At 35.1% G+C, this 22,058-nt stretch overlaps 1 protein-coding gene across 4 annotated transcripts in view; it reads right to left on the reverse strand.

Moving 5' to 3' along the window:
• Positions 1–22,058, reverse strand: part of LOC145576396 (uncharacterized) — a 35,958-nt gene that overhangs the window by 12,618 nt on the left and 1,282 nt on the right. For 2 of the 4 annotated variants that reach the window (XM_081634164.1, XM_081634166.1), the window contains 16 exons: positions 19,678–19,786; positions 18,811–18,909; positions 16,104–16,146; positions 14,104–14,175; positions 13,900–13,995; positions 11,602–11,841; positions 10,894–11,077; positions 8,247–8,358; positions 7,982–8,068; positions 7,751–7,889; positions 6,291–6,387; positions 6,127–6,189; positions 5,895–6,004; positions 4,852–4,956; positions 2,308–2,381; positions 304–379 (listed from right to left, as the gene is read on the reverse strand). In XM_081634164.1, the coding sequence (XP_081490290.1) occupies positions 304–379; positions 2,308–2,381; positions 4,852–4,956; positions 5,895–6,004; positions 6,127–6,189; positions 6,291–6,387; positions 7,751–7,889; positions 7,982–8,068; positions 8,247–8,358; positions 10,894–11,077; positions 11,602–11,841; positions 13,900–13,995; positions 14,104–14,175; positions 16,104–16,146; positions 18,811–18,909; positions 19,678–19,786 (1,706 nt within the window). Of the gene's footprint in view, positions 1–303; positions 380–2,307; positions 2,382–4,851; positions 4,957–5,894; positions 6,005–6,126; positions 6,190–6,290; positions 6,388–7,750; positions 7,890–7,981; positions 8,069–8,246; positions 8,359–10,893; positions 11,078–11,601; positions 11,842–13,899; positions 13,996–14,103; positions 14,176–16,103; positions 16,147–18,810; positions 18,910–19,677; positions 19,787–22,058 lie in introns of those variants that run through there. The other 2 variants (XM_081634165.1, XM_081634167.1) reach the window with 2 other exon arrangements.

The following is a 22,058-nucleotide window of genomic DNA, read 5'->3' on the forward strand; positions in this document are numbered from 1 at the left end:
TAATACTGAACTGACTACCTACATACACTTTGGTGCTCAACAGCGTAATACATAAGCAGTATACTATTGTAGCAGGATGAACAAAAGGAAATAGCATATCATGACATCATTTTTAGCAACTGCACATTAGTGTTAGAAGACAGACAGGCAAACAGGACCGATTATAACAGCAAAGTCTCAACACTAATCATTGCAGAAAAATTGTATCCCATAGGCCACAAGAAAGAAAACAGCAAGGAAATTTTTTAAAACTCACAGCACATAAATTGTTAGCATAAGAAAGTTTTGTCATCAAGGCTGTACCTCCATAAGACGAGGGCTAAAAATCGATGCTCTAATTTCTGGATCAATACTCTGCTCAGCAAAACGTAAAATGGAACTGCATCAAGCAACAAAGCCAACATGGATATATGATACACCAATAAAGACTAAAACCAATGTCAAGCACATGTGACTCATCAGTTATCACAAAACATAAAATTAATTAGAATGGTCTCTAGTCTGAAGAATGTGGCACTAAAAGGCCAAAATAATGCAAGAAAGCACAAATGAACTCTGCAGGCTTTGGCCTTGGTATAACAAAAGAGGAAGGAGTCAACAAAAGCAAGAATAAGAAATCCATCAAAGACACTATTGTCATCTTTCAAATTAAGGGTTTAAGGAAAACAGTTTCTTGGCAGTTGTAGCTGTTAGGTGTAACACCCTTCCACGTTGAGACTAAGAACAGAATATATCATCCATCCAAGATCCAGCATCCAGCAAAAGTCAATAAGAGTTGCCTTTTCAAACTAAAGTGGTCCTTTTTCTAAAGCATCTAATGTCGCAGGGGATTGATCTTCCCAGTTCTCACCAGTGAGATATGTTGCCGAGGGGTAGTGTTTAATTATAATTAATACTGCCTCTTTAAAGGTTGGATAGGATTTTGATGCTTTAGAACTAATGCCCAATAATAAATTAAGCATGCAAATTAGTTCAACCAATTAAAACTCGTCAAATAAATGTTCTAGCAGAAAATTGTCATTTTCACATAAAGGCAGCAATAAATGCCACAAATTTCCAAGTCTAACATGAGAAGTCACTAAAGAGACAGCCACCATCAATCAAATTCATGTGTAGTATAGGTTATATTATGAATTGGCTAATTAATGATTTCTTATTACAATTCATAGCAATTCAAGCTCCAACGAATTTCAAAAATAGGATAGTATGAATGAGTATAGCATATCTCAATATTAAAAATATAAAAAACTGACAAGTTCCATAAAATTATTTCCAAAGGACTTCTATAGTTAATCACCAACTAAATCTACCCTAGCAATCTCTTTCCCTCTTTATCCTCTGTTTCTCTTTCCACAGCCCCAGATTGGCTCTTTTTTTTTTTTTTTTTTTTCTTTTTACTTTTTTTTTTATGAGTTCATTATGTACTTTGGTTTCAGCCACAACCATCATTACGACTTCCCTCAAATGCCTTTCATGATCATATGATCAAAACCAGTTATCCAGCATGAAAAAATCTAGCACCATTTAAACAGCTGCTTACTTATTAACAATATACACATCTTCATCTACTAATGTTGTCCCAAAACCCAGTGTTGACAACTGTCTACCTAATACCTACCAACTTCATAGATAGCCATTACCAGTCCCTCACCGTTTGGATAAAACAAACACAATGTTCAGAGGTCAAAAGTTGAAAACGATACATATTCACATAGATGTTCTTCCCTAACACTTACTATTCCTACTTCCTGGCCAAGAAGATAACTATTAACAGAAGAGAAACAAAGGTAATGGATGAGGCTGACTATTTATATGGCTTGACAAAAAGAAGGGTAAGTTAAAATTGCAATGTTGACTGGAGACTGCAGAAGCAGGATGGAGGAAAGCAAGCAGCTGGAAAAAATAACCTACAGGGAAGGCAGAGCTGAAGCTTGGTTCTGTTACATGTATGAGGAATTGAACACCAAATATTTCAGAAGTTTATGCATGATAGAGGCAAGAGGAGGTGGATAGACCTTGAGTTATACGCAAACTTTCGTGTATAAGAGGGATGACTACATTGCACATATTGTCATAGATGCAAAAGGAGGTGGATAAAACTTGAATGCACTAGCTTTTATGTCATAATAGGTTCTATAGGAATGATCACATTGTACATTATATTCCTATTTTAGTAAAGATATCATCACAACCATCTTCCAATCCACCAGCTAATTTCAGTAATTGTAATGACAAGCAGAATTTTAACCATCATGTGTAAAAAGATGGAAGCACCACAAAAAAGCTGCAAGAATTTTACACGTTTACCTGGAAAGTATGACTACTGGATGCTTGTCACCTTCTACGCTATCCAAAAAGTGTGTTTGTATGGCCTTTGGAACCTAATCACAACAAAGATTATGTGAAACAAATACAAAATAGACAACAGACGCTAATAACTTGGAAAGAATCGCTTCAAGCACTGTCATTTTACTCAAAATTACTTCAGCATTTTTTTGATGCATTTATTAAACAAAGTACAACATATAACTCAGATTAAATGCTGCCCTCTCATTTACATTTAGATTTTGGGAAGGGAAGGTGGCCACTCTGATTCTGTGGAAGAATCCAATATGGTATATGATGGTAATTACAAGCAACCATTTCAGCCTATTGAAAATATACCTATAGGCAGTATAACAATCCAATGCTTAAGAGCTGCCTCTATTTTTCATTAAAATTTTGGGAAGGGTAGGTGGCCACCTGTGAGTTCAGTGGAACAATCCAATATGGTAACTAAAAGCAACCATTTCATCCCATTGAAAATACAACTATAGGCTGAAATACAACAATCCAATGCTTACTGTAAATTTTTTTTTTTTTGTTCCATCAAAAAAATTTCTTATCCTATTCTCAAAATTTGACAATGAACATATGAAACTTTCAATTTTTAACAAGAATAACATAATAATCATAACATGTAACAATATACTCCCTCCGTCCTTTTATTTGAGTCTCATTTCTCTTTATTATGTGAGTAATATATGTTAGAAATGGGACTCTAATAAAAGGACGGAGGGAGTAATATTTAATGATATAACAGTATCAAAAGGTGGCAGTAACATTTTTTTTATCCATTATATATCAAGAACTCATAGTTTGATCTCAAAATGTAAAATAACCCACAAATGTTATGTAGCTGAGAGGTATAAATTATTCCACATTAACAAAAAAATTTGGATCAAGCAAACAGGACTTTCATATATTAGCATTTGCAAACTATCATTGAAATCATATTATCAATATTCATCCACAACAGCAGTCTAAAATGCACTTGTTAGTGATACCTTCTCTTTATTAGAAAGCTGCAACTTATTTAATACGAGAAAGCGGATAAACAGAGCAAGATTCAATGGTGAAAAAGAGAACGCCAGTACCTAAGCTATAACCCAGCACCTAAGCTTATCATTGATAATCAGTTAACAAAAGGAACAGAGCATGAAAAGGCAACCAATAAACCACTACCTCAGATTCTCAGAACTCCCATTTCTATTTCCTGTACACATGTCATTAAAACTAGTAGAGAATTCCGCAGTAGAGATTGACTTGACTAACAAGATCCGTAGCTCCATACTCAGATAAGCATCCAAAACAAACAAGGCACGAGCCTCAAAAACTTTCTGTATTGTCCCCTCATCACAAAACACTAAATCCTCTCTGGAAGACCAAAACAGTTTCCTAAAACTAGACAAAAGTCTGTAAAAGTACATCAACGTCACCTCCATTCTGCACTCTTATATCCCTAACTACCTCAGGCATTGAACACCTTAAACTTTTCCTCGATAAAGTTCAGTAATTTCACATAGCATCAAGCTTCCAAGAATCTACACAGACTGATATCCATCAATCCCTCGCTAATTTAACAAAGTTCTCACAAGAGAGATTCAAGAATGAAGAGAAATGAGAAACAATTTCAACAAAGAAAGTCTAACAAAAAAGCAACAGCTCACCTTGACAGAATGATGACCCTTATCTATATTTCAATGACACATTCAAAATTCATACTCATCCTGACCACTACAATCTCAAAAAAAAACCTTGGAAGGGTTTGGGGAGTAAAACGAAAAGGGGGTAAAAGGATTTAAGAATTTACAAATCAAAGAGCATTTAAAGGAATAAGGGGTATGCTTTCTCTTTTCCTGCATTAATTACCCACAACTAAACAGCACCTAGATCATTATTAAAATAAAAATAAAAAAAATAAAAAAAAAAAGGATCTGATCCCACAAGGACTAAGACTATACTGCCTTGGCTTCTTTCTACTGAGTTAGTTAATCATATTTTACTCTTCTGCCCTTGGGTTCTTTCACTTGAGCTCTTATGACTAATTATTTGTTTAGGATGAGCTGTTGAGCCGTGTCGAACATCATCCATATGGCAACCGTCTATTAAATAGTTTCAAGAAATGTTGTTCAAAATTTCAAATTGGCTTTATTAACATGATTAACCTCTCCTTCCTCCCTCATTGACCAGCCACAAAATCTTATTAGGCAACAGAAGATCAATAATAAAAATAAATAAATAAATAAAGGCAACTCTTCAACTGGTGGAACATAAAATAATTTTTTTTTTTACCAATTAGCTACTTTATATCCCCTTGTGGTGGTCATTGACAAAAGGCATTAGATAAGTATAACTGACAAATATAAGCCAATTTTTAGCAAAACGTGAACGGGAAGATCACCATGTAACTAATTGACATACAAATAGATTAAAATTGTCTACCATGAAAATGTCAAAAAAAACACAAGGACGCCATGTAGAATTTTCCAAAAGGAAGATAAAAACAAGAGAAGAAAAACAGGAAACTACCAAAGGTAACTCTCCTTCTCCCTCGTCGGCTAGAACATGTCCAGTTATGAGTAAAAGAGAGTAAATTTCTTCCAAGATTGCAGTTGGATCAGATCTGCCTCTGACCTGAAACAAAAGGATAAAGTTTAAAGTAAAAGGAATGGGAAGTTCAATAAGTAAATACACCGTAGAGCTAATTTCATAAAAGTACTTAGCTTGTTTCCAGAATAAGACAATACAGGCCAAATGCATACTACATAATTGTTCGTCTGGAAGGATTGTTTTTTAAATTTAACCTGTTCTTAAAACAGATACATAAGGATTGGGTTATATGACCATGTATTAGTTATGTTGCTTCTATAAATCTGATTATATATTATTTAAGTCCGCTGGCTACAAATATACCTTAACTCTATTGCCCTACTATTGTAGATAAATGTTACATCAAAAACTAGACAAAGTCCATTAAAATAGGAAAAAGGGGAATTGGTAGGGTATATAATTGCAACATATTGCAACAAACCACCAAGATGGCGGAGAAGTATATAAAAAGAAAAATTATGTAGATGCTTCCCACAAAAACTTTCACACAGTGATTGAATGCAGGAAAAAACAAATAAAATGATAATAAATTAAAATACAAATAGAAAAGAAGAGTTGTGTAAGCTGTTCAAAGGTAATAATGGAATAAGATAATTCAACACTGACCAACAATACAAATTGCAATACAAGCCAAGCAACTATTACGAATCCAGGGTATAATAAAATAAGATCATATAATTCAATGATTAAGAACGTACCTTATAAAGTATTTAAAAAATAAACATATAGAAAATATATAAAGAACACACAGGGATAATAAAAATCATATGCATCAAAAAAACAAAAACAAAAGAATATATGCTTTAAAGGATATGAGCGTATATTATGAAGGTATGGTAAATGAATGTGGAAAACTTAAGCAAAGAACATGTAGGCATAATGAAACGAATAAGCAATGGACCAGAAGGGTCCAGAACGCAGATCAGCCCCTCAGGTCCATTATAACCAAGTAAGTCAACTACCTGTTGAAGTTGAGCAAGGCGTTCCAAAAAGACTTTTGCAAGAAAAGGAACTGAATACTCAATTGATGCCCTTGCAATAAGACCATAAGAATTCAACCTTTCATCCATGCCTGTAAAAGAAGTAAATTGACAGAAAATAAGCTGGAAATGATAAAGATGACAGCAAGACAACATTAAACACCTGAGGAAAGCAAATGCAACAATGTGGAGATCTAACAGCTATCATATGTACCAAAAATTGAAGCCTGCAGATAGTCATTGCTATCATCATCATTGAATGCTGTTGCAGAGGCAGCTACATCAAATATAGAACAGATATTAAACATTAAAACATTACAGACAACAGATATACAGGGGATACAAACCAAAACATGATATTCTTGACATCATACTTACTCTTCAATTCAGACTCCACAATCAATGCAAACAGAGAGGCAGCCGCACTAATTCCTTCTAATGGGATTGATGGAGTCCCATGACTACTCCCAGAAGGCTGCAAAGGCAACACAAAAAAAAAAAAAAAAAATAAAATAAAATAAAATAAAATAAAATAAAAAATTAACAAAGTAACAAAATGCATAACAACAGTGAAAGTAGTGGTCACCAAGAAAAAAGAATAATGCAATAAAATCATACATACACAATCTTTGAAATTACGAAGTGCAGCAGAAATGCTGAAGTTACACACAAACGCACAGCAGTATAAACAAACTGACCTTTGAAAGGTCTAAAATCTAAATACAATGATAGGCGATTCGTTTGAATTTGCAATCAATATTTTCAGGCAAAGCAGAACAGTACAAGCCAAAAGCCTTAAACCAATGGTATAAATTTGATTCTGATGGGAAAAACCCTAACCTTATGGAAAGACATCAGAACTGCAAGAGCCCCTAGAAGACTAGGAGTGAAAATTCCAGTTATAAACTGAGATAACCAATGTGGTTTATATGTTTTACTGAACAAAAGAACCTCTAGATGATAAAAAACTTGATTGTAAGGTGCTTATCTTTTTTGATCAAGACATCATTGTACCTTGCTTAAGAGAGGCAGGTTAAGTCTCTAACTTTATAACTAAAATTGAGCTTGACAAAAGAATTAACACATAACCCCCAACTATAATATCAACACAACACCTAGAAATCTCTTAAACAATCAAGTAGGAAAAAATAATCAGGGGGGTTTGGTTCACATAGTGGTATGGAGTTAAAATCATAAATGAAACTATGATGCATGGGTTTGGAACTTAATTCTTGATACCATGTGTTGGTTGAAATGGTTCTTCTCTAGAATGACCTTTTTTCCTTTTATTTGATTCTTAATACCATGTGTTCGGTTCATTGAAGGACTTTTTTTTTCTTTTATTTAATACCTAAAGTATTGGTATGACCGTATGAGCCATACCCACCTCCCTCCAAGGTTCCTAAACTCCATACATTGGGGATTTGAGGTATGGGTTTAAAAGTTTTAAATCATCAAGCAAACACATGGTATGTGTATAGACCATTCTAAACTCATAACTCGTACCTAGGTTTCATAAACCAAACACCCCCTAAAAGAGTTATTGGATAAGCTATCAGGTACCCAAAACTTTTAAATTGATAACTATAACCGTACCCGACAGCTTAATTTTCGGATTGGGTACCGATATGATATTTATAATGGTTCGAGTACCTTATTTTTTATTGAATATCAGATCAATTGGATTTTCTGATACTATTGCAAGAGCCAAAATTTATCCCCATTAATAGGTTTGATTTGACAGCATTATTGCTAGCCTTTCTACTCTTAATATAATAGCGGATCAACCTAATCGAGAGGGAAGGAACCACATTACAAAGAAAGATACAGATTCATACCGTCAGAATTGCAGTCCAAGTATCTAACAAGATATCACGTGCTACCCAACTCCACGTTTCCTCATCAGTCCCAGTCGCCATAAGTACTTTAACAACTTCACTCATCAAGCCAGATAACAGATTTATTGTTCCAAAAGGGCTGCAAAAAAATATTACGAATAAAATAATAACTGTAAAGATAAACCCTTTCCTAGCTAAGTAAACAAAACACAGTCAAGATCAGGAACTAACCAAATGGATTTTAAGAGTTGATCATACATAAATGGGGATGTAACAGTTGCTACAGCCAATAATGCTCGGCATCCATCAAGAAACTCACTGAACAAGCAACACAATAAGAAAATTCTATCTGAGATTTACATGCATCATATGATTACCTGCGACCAAATTTCAAAGATAACAATAGTACAAAAAACAATTGTTACAGGTCAACAAATACTAAGAGTCCAGGACAAAAATAACCAAGGGAGGGGTTTAAAAAGCATGTCCTTTAGACCTTTCACTTTTCCCAGATTCAATTGCCCTTGATATAACATCTGGGGGATGAATCCATTGTATGATTCCAGATAGCAATTGTACTAGGTGGTGTTCTCGCATTTGAACATTATCTGCGCAGCATAAAATGTAGATTAAAAGGACAAGTCAGCAAGCCATGAATAGATGCTTGTGAAACAAATAATACATTCCGTACAATATGCAATTCCCTAATGGGCTAAAAAATTTCCACATTTTGCAGTATAAATTGCCTTTGTCAATTAACAGTATGCAGAGAGTATAGAGTATTAGCCCTTTAGATAACTAAACAAAACCATAATGGTAAGTTGGAGTGAGCAGCAGAGGTTGCTTATGCCAAATTGCCATATCATGACCAGCAGGCCAGCATGGTTTTAGTAATTCTGTTCTTTATTGTTAGAGGCTTCCTTGTCCTCTAGTGGTAATAGTATTATATTGTTACTTCTAAGTATATTGGTTACTATCTAACAAAATAAACTTTCTTTGGGGAGATAAAGTGAACTGAATTATCTATCTCAATAATACTTTTTTTATTTGTGGTGCATTTGCCACTAAAGAAAACATATAGGTTAATTATAGGTAAAAGGTAATCCCTAATAATATCATCAAGACAGCAAAAAAGAGGTTCCCATATAATTACAGAATAAAATAGAATATAAAAAGAATATAGAGGTAGGTACCGTCCATATATAATAAGGGCTAGGAGGAAAAACATTCCCACCATCAGATTAAAAAAACAACAAAATACCAACACCCACCAATCAAAGAAGATGACAAGTGACTCACACAATTAATCACATTGCACCAAAAATAGCCTCAAGGAAGGGTATATACTTCGTATATCCCTATTGTTACCTCATTGAGCCTTCTAAATAAATATGGGAAGCCCAAGAAATAGGCAGTTTTAGGCACTTTTCTATAGAGAAGTTGGTAATGCAATTGAAATGCAAATGATGCAAAAATTATATGAAGCATATGAAAGGATTGACAGAATAGCAATAACAAACAAAAACATAGACAATAACAGTAGTAGTAAAACTGGTATTTGTAGTTGCAATAATGATAGTAGTACTAGTAGAAGTAATAGTAGTAGTGACAAAAGTATGACACAGGAAGGGTAGAATTCATAGTAGAAGCTTGGCTGTGAAGGTTAATTTTCATATTTATTATTGGGTTTTTTCCTTCTGGCCAGCAATTTTTAAGAGCTTCAAGACCACAGTTTATAAAGTGCACCTGAGACAGGCACCTAAGCAAGAGGCAAAGCACACAAACCTTATGGGCTACAGGTGAAGTTAAATAGGCACGAAAAAGTGCACCCTTCCAGCCACCTTCAACCAGGTGCAGCACCTTGGGCCCTATTTGTCCGGTGAAACATGTGCGCATGAGAGAAAAAGAGTGAGCTAGCAAAAGCTCTGGGCTAATTGTGAAGAAATTGCTTCAATTTGAACCCAATATCAGAAGCACTGATCACTGAAAACTCTTCTTTGTGAGTTAACTAGAAAGAATAAATATTGGCTGACAGCAGAGCTCTTTGAATTTATCTGTCTTTAACACTCTCCGTTACTCTCTGTTAACTCTTTCAATCTGTTTCTTCTGTGTCAATCATCATTTTCATTCTTTCCTTTTCGTCCTTTCTCATCCTCTTTGATCTGCTATTAGCTCAAAAGCCCCTTGCTTGTGATGTGAAAATGCCAGGCAACAATTTTTATATTTAGTTCTTACTTTTTCCTCCTTTTTTCTTTTCTTGTGTTCTAGGTAGGTAAGATCCCAGCTCCCCACCCTCCTTGTCATTGAAACAGTCACAAAACCCCTTTCTCTTTTTTTCATTTTTCCAATTAATAATTCATCATGACTATACGTTTGTATTTGGGGGGCTCTTCTTCAGATATTTAATGCCGTAATAGCCAGAAATATTAAGGTGCACCCCCATGCAAGAGGTGTTTGCCTTTTTTCTTGCACCTCATACAGTCATACAATTTAATTTTAATTTTAATTTAGGACAGGCCATAGTTCAAAATACACGATTTTTGTTACAATTGCGGGAACGGCATGCTGTCCGGTAACGAATTTGATATGTTAATCACAAATCATGTCATGGTTGTGGCGATGCGAATTTGAATTCAAAGGTTTTATGATCGATGTAATTTGGGGAGAAATGAGGAATCTTTCACTGTATCTCCAAATAGCAAGTAACGTTTTGGTGAAACAAGGGATATAACGTTCAATGCAGGGTGATTTGGGGTTGGAACATTTGATACAGACAAGATCTTGGGATTTAGAAAAGCACCGTGATCAATTTCGGTTTGGTTAATTGAAAATCCTTTACAATATGGCCCTGCCGAAACAATGTGGCCGTATTTTTGCATCATGAGAACAACACAACTTCGATCTGGCCATCCATATGAAAAGTGGTAAAACTGGTAAATTAAGGCTCTCCATTCTTATAATGATCAAATTTTTATGGCAGGTGTACAAATATAATTTCCAGTTCATACACCATAGCAGAAAATTACTCCTTCAATTTTTTACCACAATCCTCAAATCAACAAGATAGAGAACAGATACAACTATTATAAATGTGCTCTGTTCCTGCCTACAAAAATTTATAGCCTAAAAGCTTTGAAACATACCTGATGGAAATATATTTCCAGTTAAAGAGCAAAGTTGCACAATAAGCTTCCGAGCAGAAACTGCAATTGGACAGTCAAGCCAGTAGCCTTTGAGTGAAAACTTATGCCTCAAAGCTCCATAGAGATTCAACACCCAGCTAACATGCCCGCTTGAAAGCAAGATCCGCTGCCATGAAGGACCAGGCTACAGGAAGAATAAATGTAAACAATATGAGACAATAGCCAAGCCATGGTTATCAGCTTATGGAATCCTTCTCATTTAATACCAATTCATAATCTAGTCAGCAGCATACACAACCCTATTTAAGATCTTACTATGATAAAAGTTGATGAGAAAGTAGTATCCATAAAAGCAAGGAAATGGATAAGCATACTACAATACAAGAGCCAGCAACAGATATCAGCAGAGTTATCCTTTTATGCAAAACAAATAAGGGACATACCAACATACACAACCCTAGTAAACATGATCTTAGACTATGGTTTCCTTTTTTAATATGCTGTGCTAACAAGAAACAAAATGCATAGAAGTGCACAAAATGAAGTTCCTTTTTAACAGTGCTGAAAAAAGTATGTCAAGAGATGTTCAGTTAATATTATGAGAAAGAAATACTGCATAAAAAAAATTTAAAACAAATTAAAAAAAAAAAAAGTGACAAATGAACTCCGTCATATAAAAATAAAATTTATGAGGACAAACAGCATTACCTGCACTATAACACATTCAGACCGCCAAGAAAAGACAGCATCATTTCTAGCTTTTACAGAAAAGACATCTACATTCGTTTTAGCACTGTCATCGGAGCTGTAACGGAAGTCCCAATTCAAAATTTGAAGCATTAGACGCATGGAAGCTGTGCAAACTTTAACTTCAGGGACCTCGGAATCAGATTCCACTATTCTGTTTGTAACACTTGCAGCAGCTTCTTGTGCCCAACTATAGAAAATCTATGTGTAAAAAAAAAAAAAAAAAAAAAAAAGAAAGTAAGAATAAAAGATCAGACTAGAATAATAATGTGCAAATTTAGACATACACACACATGGGATCAAATTAGATGTAGCGTTAAAAGTGAAGACTGCAAGGGATTTCCAACCATTGATTAATTACGTCAATGGCTAAATCACTAAAGAGAAGCATGTGTGAGAAAGAAAACATATACTATATGTAAATAATATGTTTTTAAGTGTTTTTTGTTTATATGTACAAAATGTTGCTTAGACTGGCTGATATGTTAGATATATGTATCAAGGCATATGAGTTAAAAGTTCTATATATAATGCATATTCTTGGTCCAAGATGAAAGAGTCCACAAACATGTTGGTATACTGAAAATCAGACTCTGGGAGTTGAAAAGAAATGTAGAATCTAAGTAATATTACAGCAAGTATGAATGTGTGTATAGGTGACCCAACATGTGTGAAGGATTTAAGTTGGTAAGGATCTCAAGCCATCAGATCTGAAATATTCAGTAGCTTGGATTATATGAAGTATTTGTACAGTCCTTGGCATTTTCACTCAAATAATATAAATGCACATATTTTCTTCAATTTAAGTCTACAATTTCAGACTTCTTCCTCCTATCAAATAAAATTTAAACCATCAACACATTCAATCTTCCTCCTAGATGACACACTCCTTCCATTTCACAATAACTGTTATAGTTTCAAAATAATTACACTTTACTTTTTACCCTTTTTTAGATATATAGCCTACATTATAATATTCACTTTGTTTCTAATTTTATCCCACTTCTCTACCGCTCAACATTTTCATTGTACTTTTCCCACTTCTCTCTCACTTGGCAATCTTTTTCTTGGTTCTTGTGGAAAGTGAACTATAAATATTTAATTGAAAAGGAGGGCGTAAATGATTTCTATTGATTACTTGTCAAATTTCCAGCAAATTAAGTTGCTTCACATTTGCACATCCTGATGTCCTTCGCAACTCAAACCCCTAAAAGCCCCATTTCCTCTTTTTATTATATCTCTCCTCTCCTTCCTCTCCATTATTTTAGTTGGCAAGTAATCCATCAATCTAAAGTTAAGCTAGATAATCCAAAGCGCCTGTCCAGCCATACCCTCCATTAACAACGGTGACTCTACCAAACGACAGAGGCAAGTATAGGGCAGGAACTACAATTATAATATTCAATTGGTGTCTTATCTTCATAAAACTCCTAATTTTTTTTATATAATTTTATTTATTGAAAATCCTGTAATTAACAGAAATTATAATGTAGATTTCATACTTAATCAGAGTTTGTAAGATATTGCCAAGTTTAATGTTATTAAGGATATGCTATATTGAATTATGGGCTTCTCCTATGCCTGCTTCTCTATCTTATGAAATGGTCCCCAATTGGATCAGAACTTAGGCTCTCTGCTCTTCATTTTTGTAAATGTAGATTAAATCCTTTTCATGAAAACTTTCTAACAACTTTGCTACCTGAATTAAGTCAATTTACAGAAGACCATAGCTAGACTTTAAAATTAGAGGAGATTTGGTGGGTAATAAACTCCGATGAAAAAGCGAAACTTGATGCAGAAAAGGTTGAAAATTCTGAAAAGATAGAAGAATTATGGAAAAACTAACACCAGACAGGTGGTAAAAAAATTTCTCAACTCCCAAGGCTCAGCAGCCTCCAAGGCTCAACTGCTCAAGTCTGGTGATCAAGACTTAATAGCTTTAGGGTAACCATATCCCATTGGAAGAAGTGAAAGGTGGAAGAGAGGGTATTGCACACTCTTACCGTCCCCAAATGAGGGGAAACAAGCACTCATACCTCTTATAAAACAAATTGTGCAGCTAACAAAATATTCCACTAGTGAGACTCTTATCTCAGCCATCAGATTAACATATTGGCTCTTCTCAGTTTATCTTACATGCATATATTAGCGTGCATATGTTTGTATACTCATGCGCAGATGTTTGTAGAGTGTGCACATCTGTGTGTAATCACTATAATGTAAGGAAAGACAAGAATATTCAAATAATAAGATGATAACCTTCAGGTAGTCCAGCTCCAGTGACATCCTGCACTGCTCATGGAACTCTCTAGGAAGGCCCATGGCAGTTGAAGTGGAAGGAGAAAATTCAGATACCTGAAAAGAAAATGTAATTTCATAATATGCTCATCAATAGTTCCTTTCTTCAGAAGAAGGCCAAGGGGAAATTAAGAAAAGCGTCAGAATAATAATTGATAGAATTACCAGAGATTCAAGGAAATTTATACCAGTGAATTGAACATCCACACCATGACAGCCAGTAATTGCCTGCTTTATCTGCAAAATCAACGTAAAACGTGACATTAGTTTGTTTATGACCATCGACTAGGACATAAAACTTAATATAAAGGGTGGCAATTGGGGATAGGATAGAGAACAATGGAAGGGGGGATGGACACTAGTGGTAGCCAATGTATAAAAAAGCTCAAGGCGCACTAAAGCGATAGGGGTTCTGCTGCGCCTAGGCGCGCCTAACAGTGCGCCTCTTTGAAGTGAGGCGCACTACATGGGCAGTTAAAAAATTTTGGCCGAAGTGCGCCTTGGGTGCGCCTTAGGTGCGCCTCATGCGCCTAAGGTGCTTTTTGTGCGCCTTACCCAAAACGCCTCGCCCAGACTAAAATAAGCGCTCACCCTGATCGCCTTGCGCCTCAGCGCCTAGGCGCGCTTTTTCAAACACTGGTGGTAGCAAGGGAGGGTGATAGGTAACCCAAAAAAACATTGCCCGTATATCAAGTTATAGGTCATAAGGACAAACATGAGAAGACACTCCCCATTCTTGGGTTTTTTCCTAGCTAAAAAAATGGACTATTCAAAGAAGGGGCTAAAAAATAGATATAGGACTCCTCTGCAAAATTGCAAGTAGTGCTAGCCAAAAGCTTTAAACAGATATATTATACTAACTCTGTTCCATAATATTCTAAATACATTCCTTATAGTCCATTTCAAATAGTTCTTAACACTTTCACTTTATTCCATGTTTGGCAAACTCCTTTTACTACCATCCCTTACCTCACATTATTTACACACTTCCACCCACCTTCTCTTTTTTTTTCCTTACACCCACCATCAATTTTACACTTCCTCTCTTACTTTATAATTTATACACCATTTCTAACACCACCCACATTTTTACCGACTCTTCTATTTTTTAATTTTTAAATTTTTTTTTTATATATATGTACAAAAGGAAATGTTAAGAACATTATGAAACAGAGTTAGTAGAACTCAAGTGGATTCATAACATGACAATTATAAGAAAATAAAAAGGGACAAAAAATGAGTACAAAAATCAAAACATACTTAATAAAGCTAGCATATGTTAGCATCAGTTGCCATCTCAGAGTCAATGAAATCAGTAGGATATGAAAAAAGGAGTTTGTATCAATCTTTTTTTTTAAAAAAAATTACATTGTACTAAAAAAAGCAGGAGCAACATGTGAGCATAATATTATTCGCTAATAAAAACCTTCCGACATCTCAAAAGAGCTCAATGAGAGCAAATAAAACAAATCACTAACAAGCAAACCACTCAATGACTCAAACAATGAAGACAGCGTCGCCATAGTTCTTCAAGAAGCAACATGTCAATCTAAGAGTTATCATATGTTTCTATGTTTCCAAGAGACTTCATAGAGAGCATTCATTGGTCAGCAGCTCACACATGTGGTAAGGGATCTATGTCATCTAACAACTAAAAAAGAAGTTTTAAATAAATCCCTAAGTGGAAACAGCTTCACTGAACACCAAACAATAATGGTATACAGGATATGTTTGAACCCCCTCTTTCCCTCTCACTTCAATGATAGGCATACCTTGAATCATACTGACTTTAACACAAGGAAAACGAGTTTAGAATAATACAAGTCTCAAGTAAAACCATTAATCATGTAACCCAAATAAAAATGCATTTACAGTGATCAAACTAATCGGCCCTAGTCTTCAAAAAAAAAAAAGAACTAATCGGCATTATATATCTTCTGCATATGACAAACAAAGAGAAAGGTAAAACATGTGTACTGATCACAGGGATAAAACAGATAAAAACTTGGACATTTCATAAAATAAACATTCAATGAAAGCTACATATTGAGGAGTCGGTATGCAGAAAAGAAAAGGATAAAGAAATCCAGATCCATTTTAGAAATAGAGAAGTTTTTAGCTGTACAAGATAAAAGTGTAAGTTCAGTGGAAACATTCTTCTGTACCTGAAATAGAAATGCCTCCTTCTCATAAGCCACAAACTCTAACCTGCACACAGGGCATTTTTCTTTGAGTTTAATCCAAATGGATAATGATTCAACTTAGCAAACTCACAAAATCAATTCAGTTAAGCAATTTGGTCCCTTAGAAAAAGTTCATATCTCACTTATGGCCAAAAAAAAAAAAAAAAAAAAGGAAGCATAAGCTTCTGCAAAAGTTTTGTTTAACTTAATAGCATGCACTCTGCTCTCTCCATCTCTCAAAAGGTTTCTTAAACTAAACAGTCCACATCCCCATTTTTTGCCGCCAGTCCGCCAGATTCCTTTCGCACAACCTGCATTTTTCCTCAGGCTTGAATGTTTTGAAGGTCTGGTTTATCTTCTTATGCTGGCAAATTTAAAATTCATGGTATTTCCTATTGCTGACCCTTTTTCACCAATTTCTGCTGTGCAAAATTCTAATGTCAGGAAACTTGAGATTTTCTTTCTGTTGCTTAATGCATAAAGGGTCAAAGGGGCCATCTGTCCCAGTGTGGTAATAGAACTGTATGTTCCATCAAATGCTCTGCTTCCATTACAATATTCTGAGCTCTCCCCTGTTTCCTCTATATGTCCCTTGCCTAGTGGCAATAAACTAAGTACATTCTTGCTGCCAGCATCCCTGGTAACCCCTGCTAGTTTGTTGGTAAGAGGAAGAGCAACATACTTTTCAAGGTTGATGCAGCATTCTCAATGGAATAGGAACAAGAGTCGAGAACATCTATCTTGATAGCAGGAATGGTTCTCTATATAATCTTTTAGAAAATAGAATTGAGGGTATCTACAAAATGTACAAATATAATTATAAGCAAGTGTTAAAGCCTGGGTAAGCTTGGGATAGTATTCAGATAAGATTAAAGACAAAAGGTAGTAGAATATTTGCTATCCGGTGATGTGACAAGACCCACGCTGAGGGTTGAAGACTAGTAAACTCCCCATGGTCTGTCCTCAAATAAGGTTAGTTTAGAATTAAAAGGTCAAGGTTATGTAGATTGCATAAGTAGTGGCAAATATGACCTAAAAGACCATAAGAAATAAAAATCTTAGACCAATATTATGTCATAAGACTTTTTAAGACTTTTTTTTAAAAAAAAAAAAATCTGTTTTGAACATGGCACCTATAATGATTTATCCAGACCTAAAAACCTTTAAAAAATTTTAATAAAAAATATAAATAAAAATCAAGGTTCCAACCGCAACTGCAGCAATGTAGGGCCTGATCTATTCACCTTATTATTACTTATCTCAAGAAAAATAAGTGCAAATAAGTTAAGTTCAAGAAAAATAAGTTCTAGTTAGGGTTGACAAGAGTTACCCAAATTCAAATTACAACTAATAAGGATAGTATAAGGGACCGTTGGGTTTGTACAGAGTAAACGGAATGGAATGAACAAAGGAAAAGAAAGAGAATGGAATGAAAATCCCTCAAATTTACTAGGCTGCTTGTTTTAAAAAACAAAGAGAAACCAGCCACCAGTCCCACCACCACCACCACACAACATCCTATCTCCTTCACTTCCCACCATTTCCAGCCACCCCACCACTCGCTGCACCTCCCCCACTCCCAATAAAAAGCACAACCACTAAACAAAACATTTGCCTCATTACAGGTTTTGCTAAGTAGTAGATCTAGTAGCTCTTGAATTATTGTTCCCAACCTTACAATTAACCTTTCAAATAAAGACAGAAAGTGACTAAGTAATTTTGGTGTGAAAAACTGGACGATCCAGCTCGCACACCATGATAATTTGGAATGGACAAAAACCACAATCCAAGTGCAAAAGCAGGTAAAATTCGCAAGGGAGGGAGAAAATCAGGTAACTATGATATAGATAAGCCTATATGTAATAAACCACTCTTCATTAACAAAACCATGGATGATTACTTAACTAGAGTGCATAGTTTTTTTTTTTTTGTTTTTTTTTTTTTTTTAATATAATACTCCTTCCTTAATATGAGAGACACTTCCCTTGGTGCCATTGAAGTGGAAATCTTTATTACTCCCTTGTTCTTAATTTAATCGTCACACTTCCCATTTATGTTCATCCCAATTTAATTATAAGAGTTATAGATACTGCTATATAAACATCAAGCTAGTCGTCCTTTTATGAAATATACCCACTAATAAATTATCACTTTTCTTCCCACCAAAAGTTAGTGTCCCACACCATCTCTCATTCAATTACAAAATTTATATTTCGATCGCATTTACATTTCAATTATTATTATATAATAGCCAAGCTAACATGAACTTATCGCATAAAACAATGGGCAAAGCTTGGAAGACAATTAAATTGGGACAGAGGGAGTTCAAAGCAAAAAATAAATTTATAAAACCAGTATAGTAAATTTATAACTGCAGATGTGCTAAGTGAGTTACACAGCAGGAGGACCCTTTCCTCATCATCCAACCAATCTCATTTTACCCCTTAATGCATTAATAGACACTAGCAAGCAAACCCTTGCACGACAGAGCATATATAAAGAAAGAACGAAAAGGTAATATAAGACGAACACTAAATGGTTAGCACTTAGCAATATTAGCATACATTATGACCAGGTACTCACATAAGTCAGCTGCTAGGATGATATGAAAATCATATCATATATTATCAGCATGTGCACAACAAGAACAATTTTCCCGCCATCAGATATCATAGATCTTAAAACTCACCAGCCTCTTTTTAATAACTGAGCAGCCACAGAAGAAATCTTTGTTTGAACATAACCTTCAGATGAGCTTGCATGCTGCATGACAAAGCACAAACAGAAACTGGAAGAAGGAAGAGAAAAGTAAGTAAAACAAAGGCCAAATTGTTCATCTGAACAAGATACATCAAGGTTAAGCAAAATTTCGATGTTTCAAGGAGGAAGTATAATCGACAGTTTTTATGATCAACAAGGTCTATTCAAGATGTTTCCCCGTAATAACGCTGTTTAATGATTGAATAATTCATTATAAAAATTAAATTAAACTAAATTAAATTAAAAGCAATGCCATATTCTTAACACAATAAACAAATTTGATAGAATGTTCAGACTTGGTAGTGACATGTCAATGTGTACAAGAAATGAATTAAGTTAGCTTCAACCCATAAACTCAGACAACTGAACCTGATGCTGTTTATGTTCTGTAAGTCTCATGCTTATGTATTTATAAAATAAAAAGTTGATTGTCATGGGCCCAGTTGCCCACCCTAACTGAAAGTTCAAAGTAGCATAGTCCAAATTTTAGAGGTTTAAAACAAATAAAACCATCCTTGGTCTGAGAAAATTGTGAATGAAAGATTATATAGTAGCATATTGTCTCACTTTGCCAGTGTCTACCTCAGACAATTTATAAAAAATTTGCATGTTCCAGGTCCAAACTGAAGTGTCAAGTAACCACGGGAGTCACAATTCAAATACTTTAGACAAAATTCAAAGTTTCTAACATATGTCAAAATGTTTACAAAAAGCACAAAAACACGACTGGAAAAATGTTTTCGAACTCTAGCACAATCAAAAGTCCTCAAATTGCTAATTCAACAAATAAACTCACTTAATCAAGCTTCCTTTATCCACAGGTGTGAGAATCCCCCATTCTCTAAGAGCTGCATCTCGGATTGCAGCAGCAGCCTGAAACCTTGCATTTGCCACTTGAGAATTCTCTGGTGCAAAGTAAAAAAAAAGGGAAGTTTAGTAATAGATAAAAAAAATAAAAAGAAAAACTGACAAAAACTTTGGCAAGAATAAAGCCATTGCCAAAGCCCACCAAGGCTATAAAATATAATTAGTTTTTGGTTTCAAACAAACATCGAATAAGTAAAGTTGGCCGCCAATTTATAGGTGTCTCCAGCTAAACAAAAAGAGTGAACACGTTTGATTAATTAATACTAGGTGCAGGTAATCCAACCACCCAATCAGCCTTCTTCCATCCATACAATTTCCCCCAACTCCCCAAGACTTTCACAATCACAAGTTCCCAAACATTCTCCCAGTTTATATTTCCTCTAGAGGGTACGCCAAAGTAATCAAGGGAAAGGATATTAAAATCTCACTTTAACAGCAAGCTCTCCAACAAGTTGAAAACTAGAAATAAGATATCAACGTTTGATCTTGAAATCGACTCAATTCCGCAAATTCAAGAACACCTTCCAATCCTAAAATAAATAGTACCATCATATACATTCATCTGAAAAATAATTAGGTTTCCTCTTACTCCCTAGAGTTTTAAATCCCTCCATTGTACACTATAAGTCTTTTGCATCCTCTCAAATTGGCATAATAACCTACACCAGGCAATTCTAACCCAGACCCGACCCAAATGAGCCGGACCCATGACCAGAAATTAACCCAAAAACATCGACCCAATTTTAACCCGAATCTACTCGATTTGTACCCACCCTGAAAATGATATTGACCCGACCCGAAGTTAACCCAATACCCGAAATGACCTGACCTAAAATTGACCTGACGCGAACAAACCTGATACCCGAAATGTCACAAACTAAAATTACCTTATAGATGAACTAAAAATGTCTGGTACCAAAAATGACTCAAATTGTTCGTCTCCAACCGTAGCCAATCTCATAAACCGAATTGATATTTCTTATATAGCAAAAACAAAATATAAAACTATCGATTTGAGCTTGATCCACAAATAACCCAAACATGACCCGACACGAATATGACCCGAACATACTCGACCCGAAAAGGGCCTGGCCCAAACATACCTAACCCGAAATTGACTAGACTCGAACGCAACCCGATACTCCTGAGTCGCCCGAAACCCGAACTGACCCGACCCAACCCGAAATTAACCCGACCCAAATGACCTGTTTGCTAGGTCTATACTAACCACAATGGTAATAAAATATGTGACAACGGACTCATGCATCTAAAAACATCAATCATCATCACCAAATATTAGCAAGAATCCAACCACTATCACCCACAAGGCTACAAGCCCTTACCTCTCGATCACAACCAAGTCACCTTATTATAAGGTTTCTTAATATTTCTACTCATCAGCCGTCTCTTTAATACTTTATTTTGCTTCGTGAGCCACAAAAGCACATTGGCATTGCAAAATGGTGTTAAATCTCAAAAGAACATCTCCTAACGGGTTATTTAGCACTTTGACACCTTCATGGTATAAACTGTGGTGAGCAAAATGGCCCCTAAACTTATTTAGCAAATCCTTTTCAAGAAAAGAGTGATAAAATTGTAGTGATGATTTTCCCAATAGCAACAATCTAAGCTAACTCAACTAAAATTGCCACTAAAGCATCACATCCCAACCACCCTAGGCCAATGATATCCCAACTATCCTCCCATTAAATCTTCATATCTAGGCCAATATCAAAATCTTGTACAATGACCAGATTTTCTACGGCATCATTATTTCATAATAGGTGAGTCAGTGATAACCTCTTAAAAAAATATAAAAAAAAAAAATAAAAAAAAAAAAAAAAACTCCCTAACTCCTTAAGAACTCATGCGGACACTCTTTAACCCAAGGACAATCACAGTTCCTACTTCTCCTCCCATTTACTACAAATAAGTATACCCCTCTCTCGCCCATCAACCATTCAACATTTCACATCTTCAAAGTTCTACTATGTTTTTCCCTCAAAACCACCTCCTCCACCTCATTATTAAGATCCATGGTATTAAACTTGTCTTCCTCAAAACGTTATTGATCAACCAGTGCAATCTCCCGCAAAAGTTAGACCCTTCACTCCCGAGATCCCAAAAACCCTCCTTAATTCATACGTTTAAAATATCCTTTAAAAATTCACTCTCTAATAATCATAAACCTTACTCAACCTAGCCTCCTCCAACAATCCAAATTAGAAGCCCACATTTTGATGAATAGCCTCTTTGATATCCTGTGAAACTATTAACTTGCCCAGTCAACAAAATGGATGGAAATGATAC

The sequence above is a fragment of the Chenopodium album genome, chromosome 13 (assembly GCF_948465745.1).
Source record: "Chenopodium album chromosome 13, dcCheAlbu1.1, whole genome shotgun sequence".
Classification (NCBI taxonomy): domain Eukaryota; kingdom Viridiplantae; phylum Streptophyta; class Magnoliopsida; order Caryophyllales; family Amaranthaceae; genus Chenopodium; species Chenopodium album.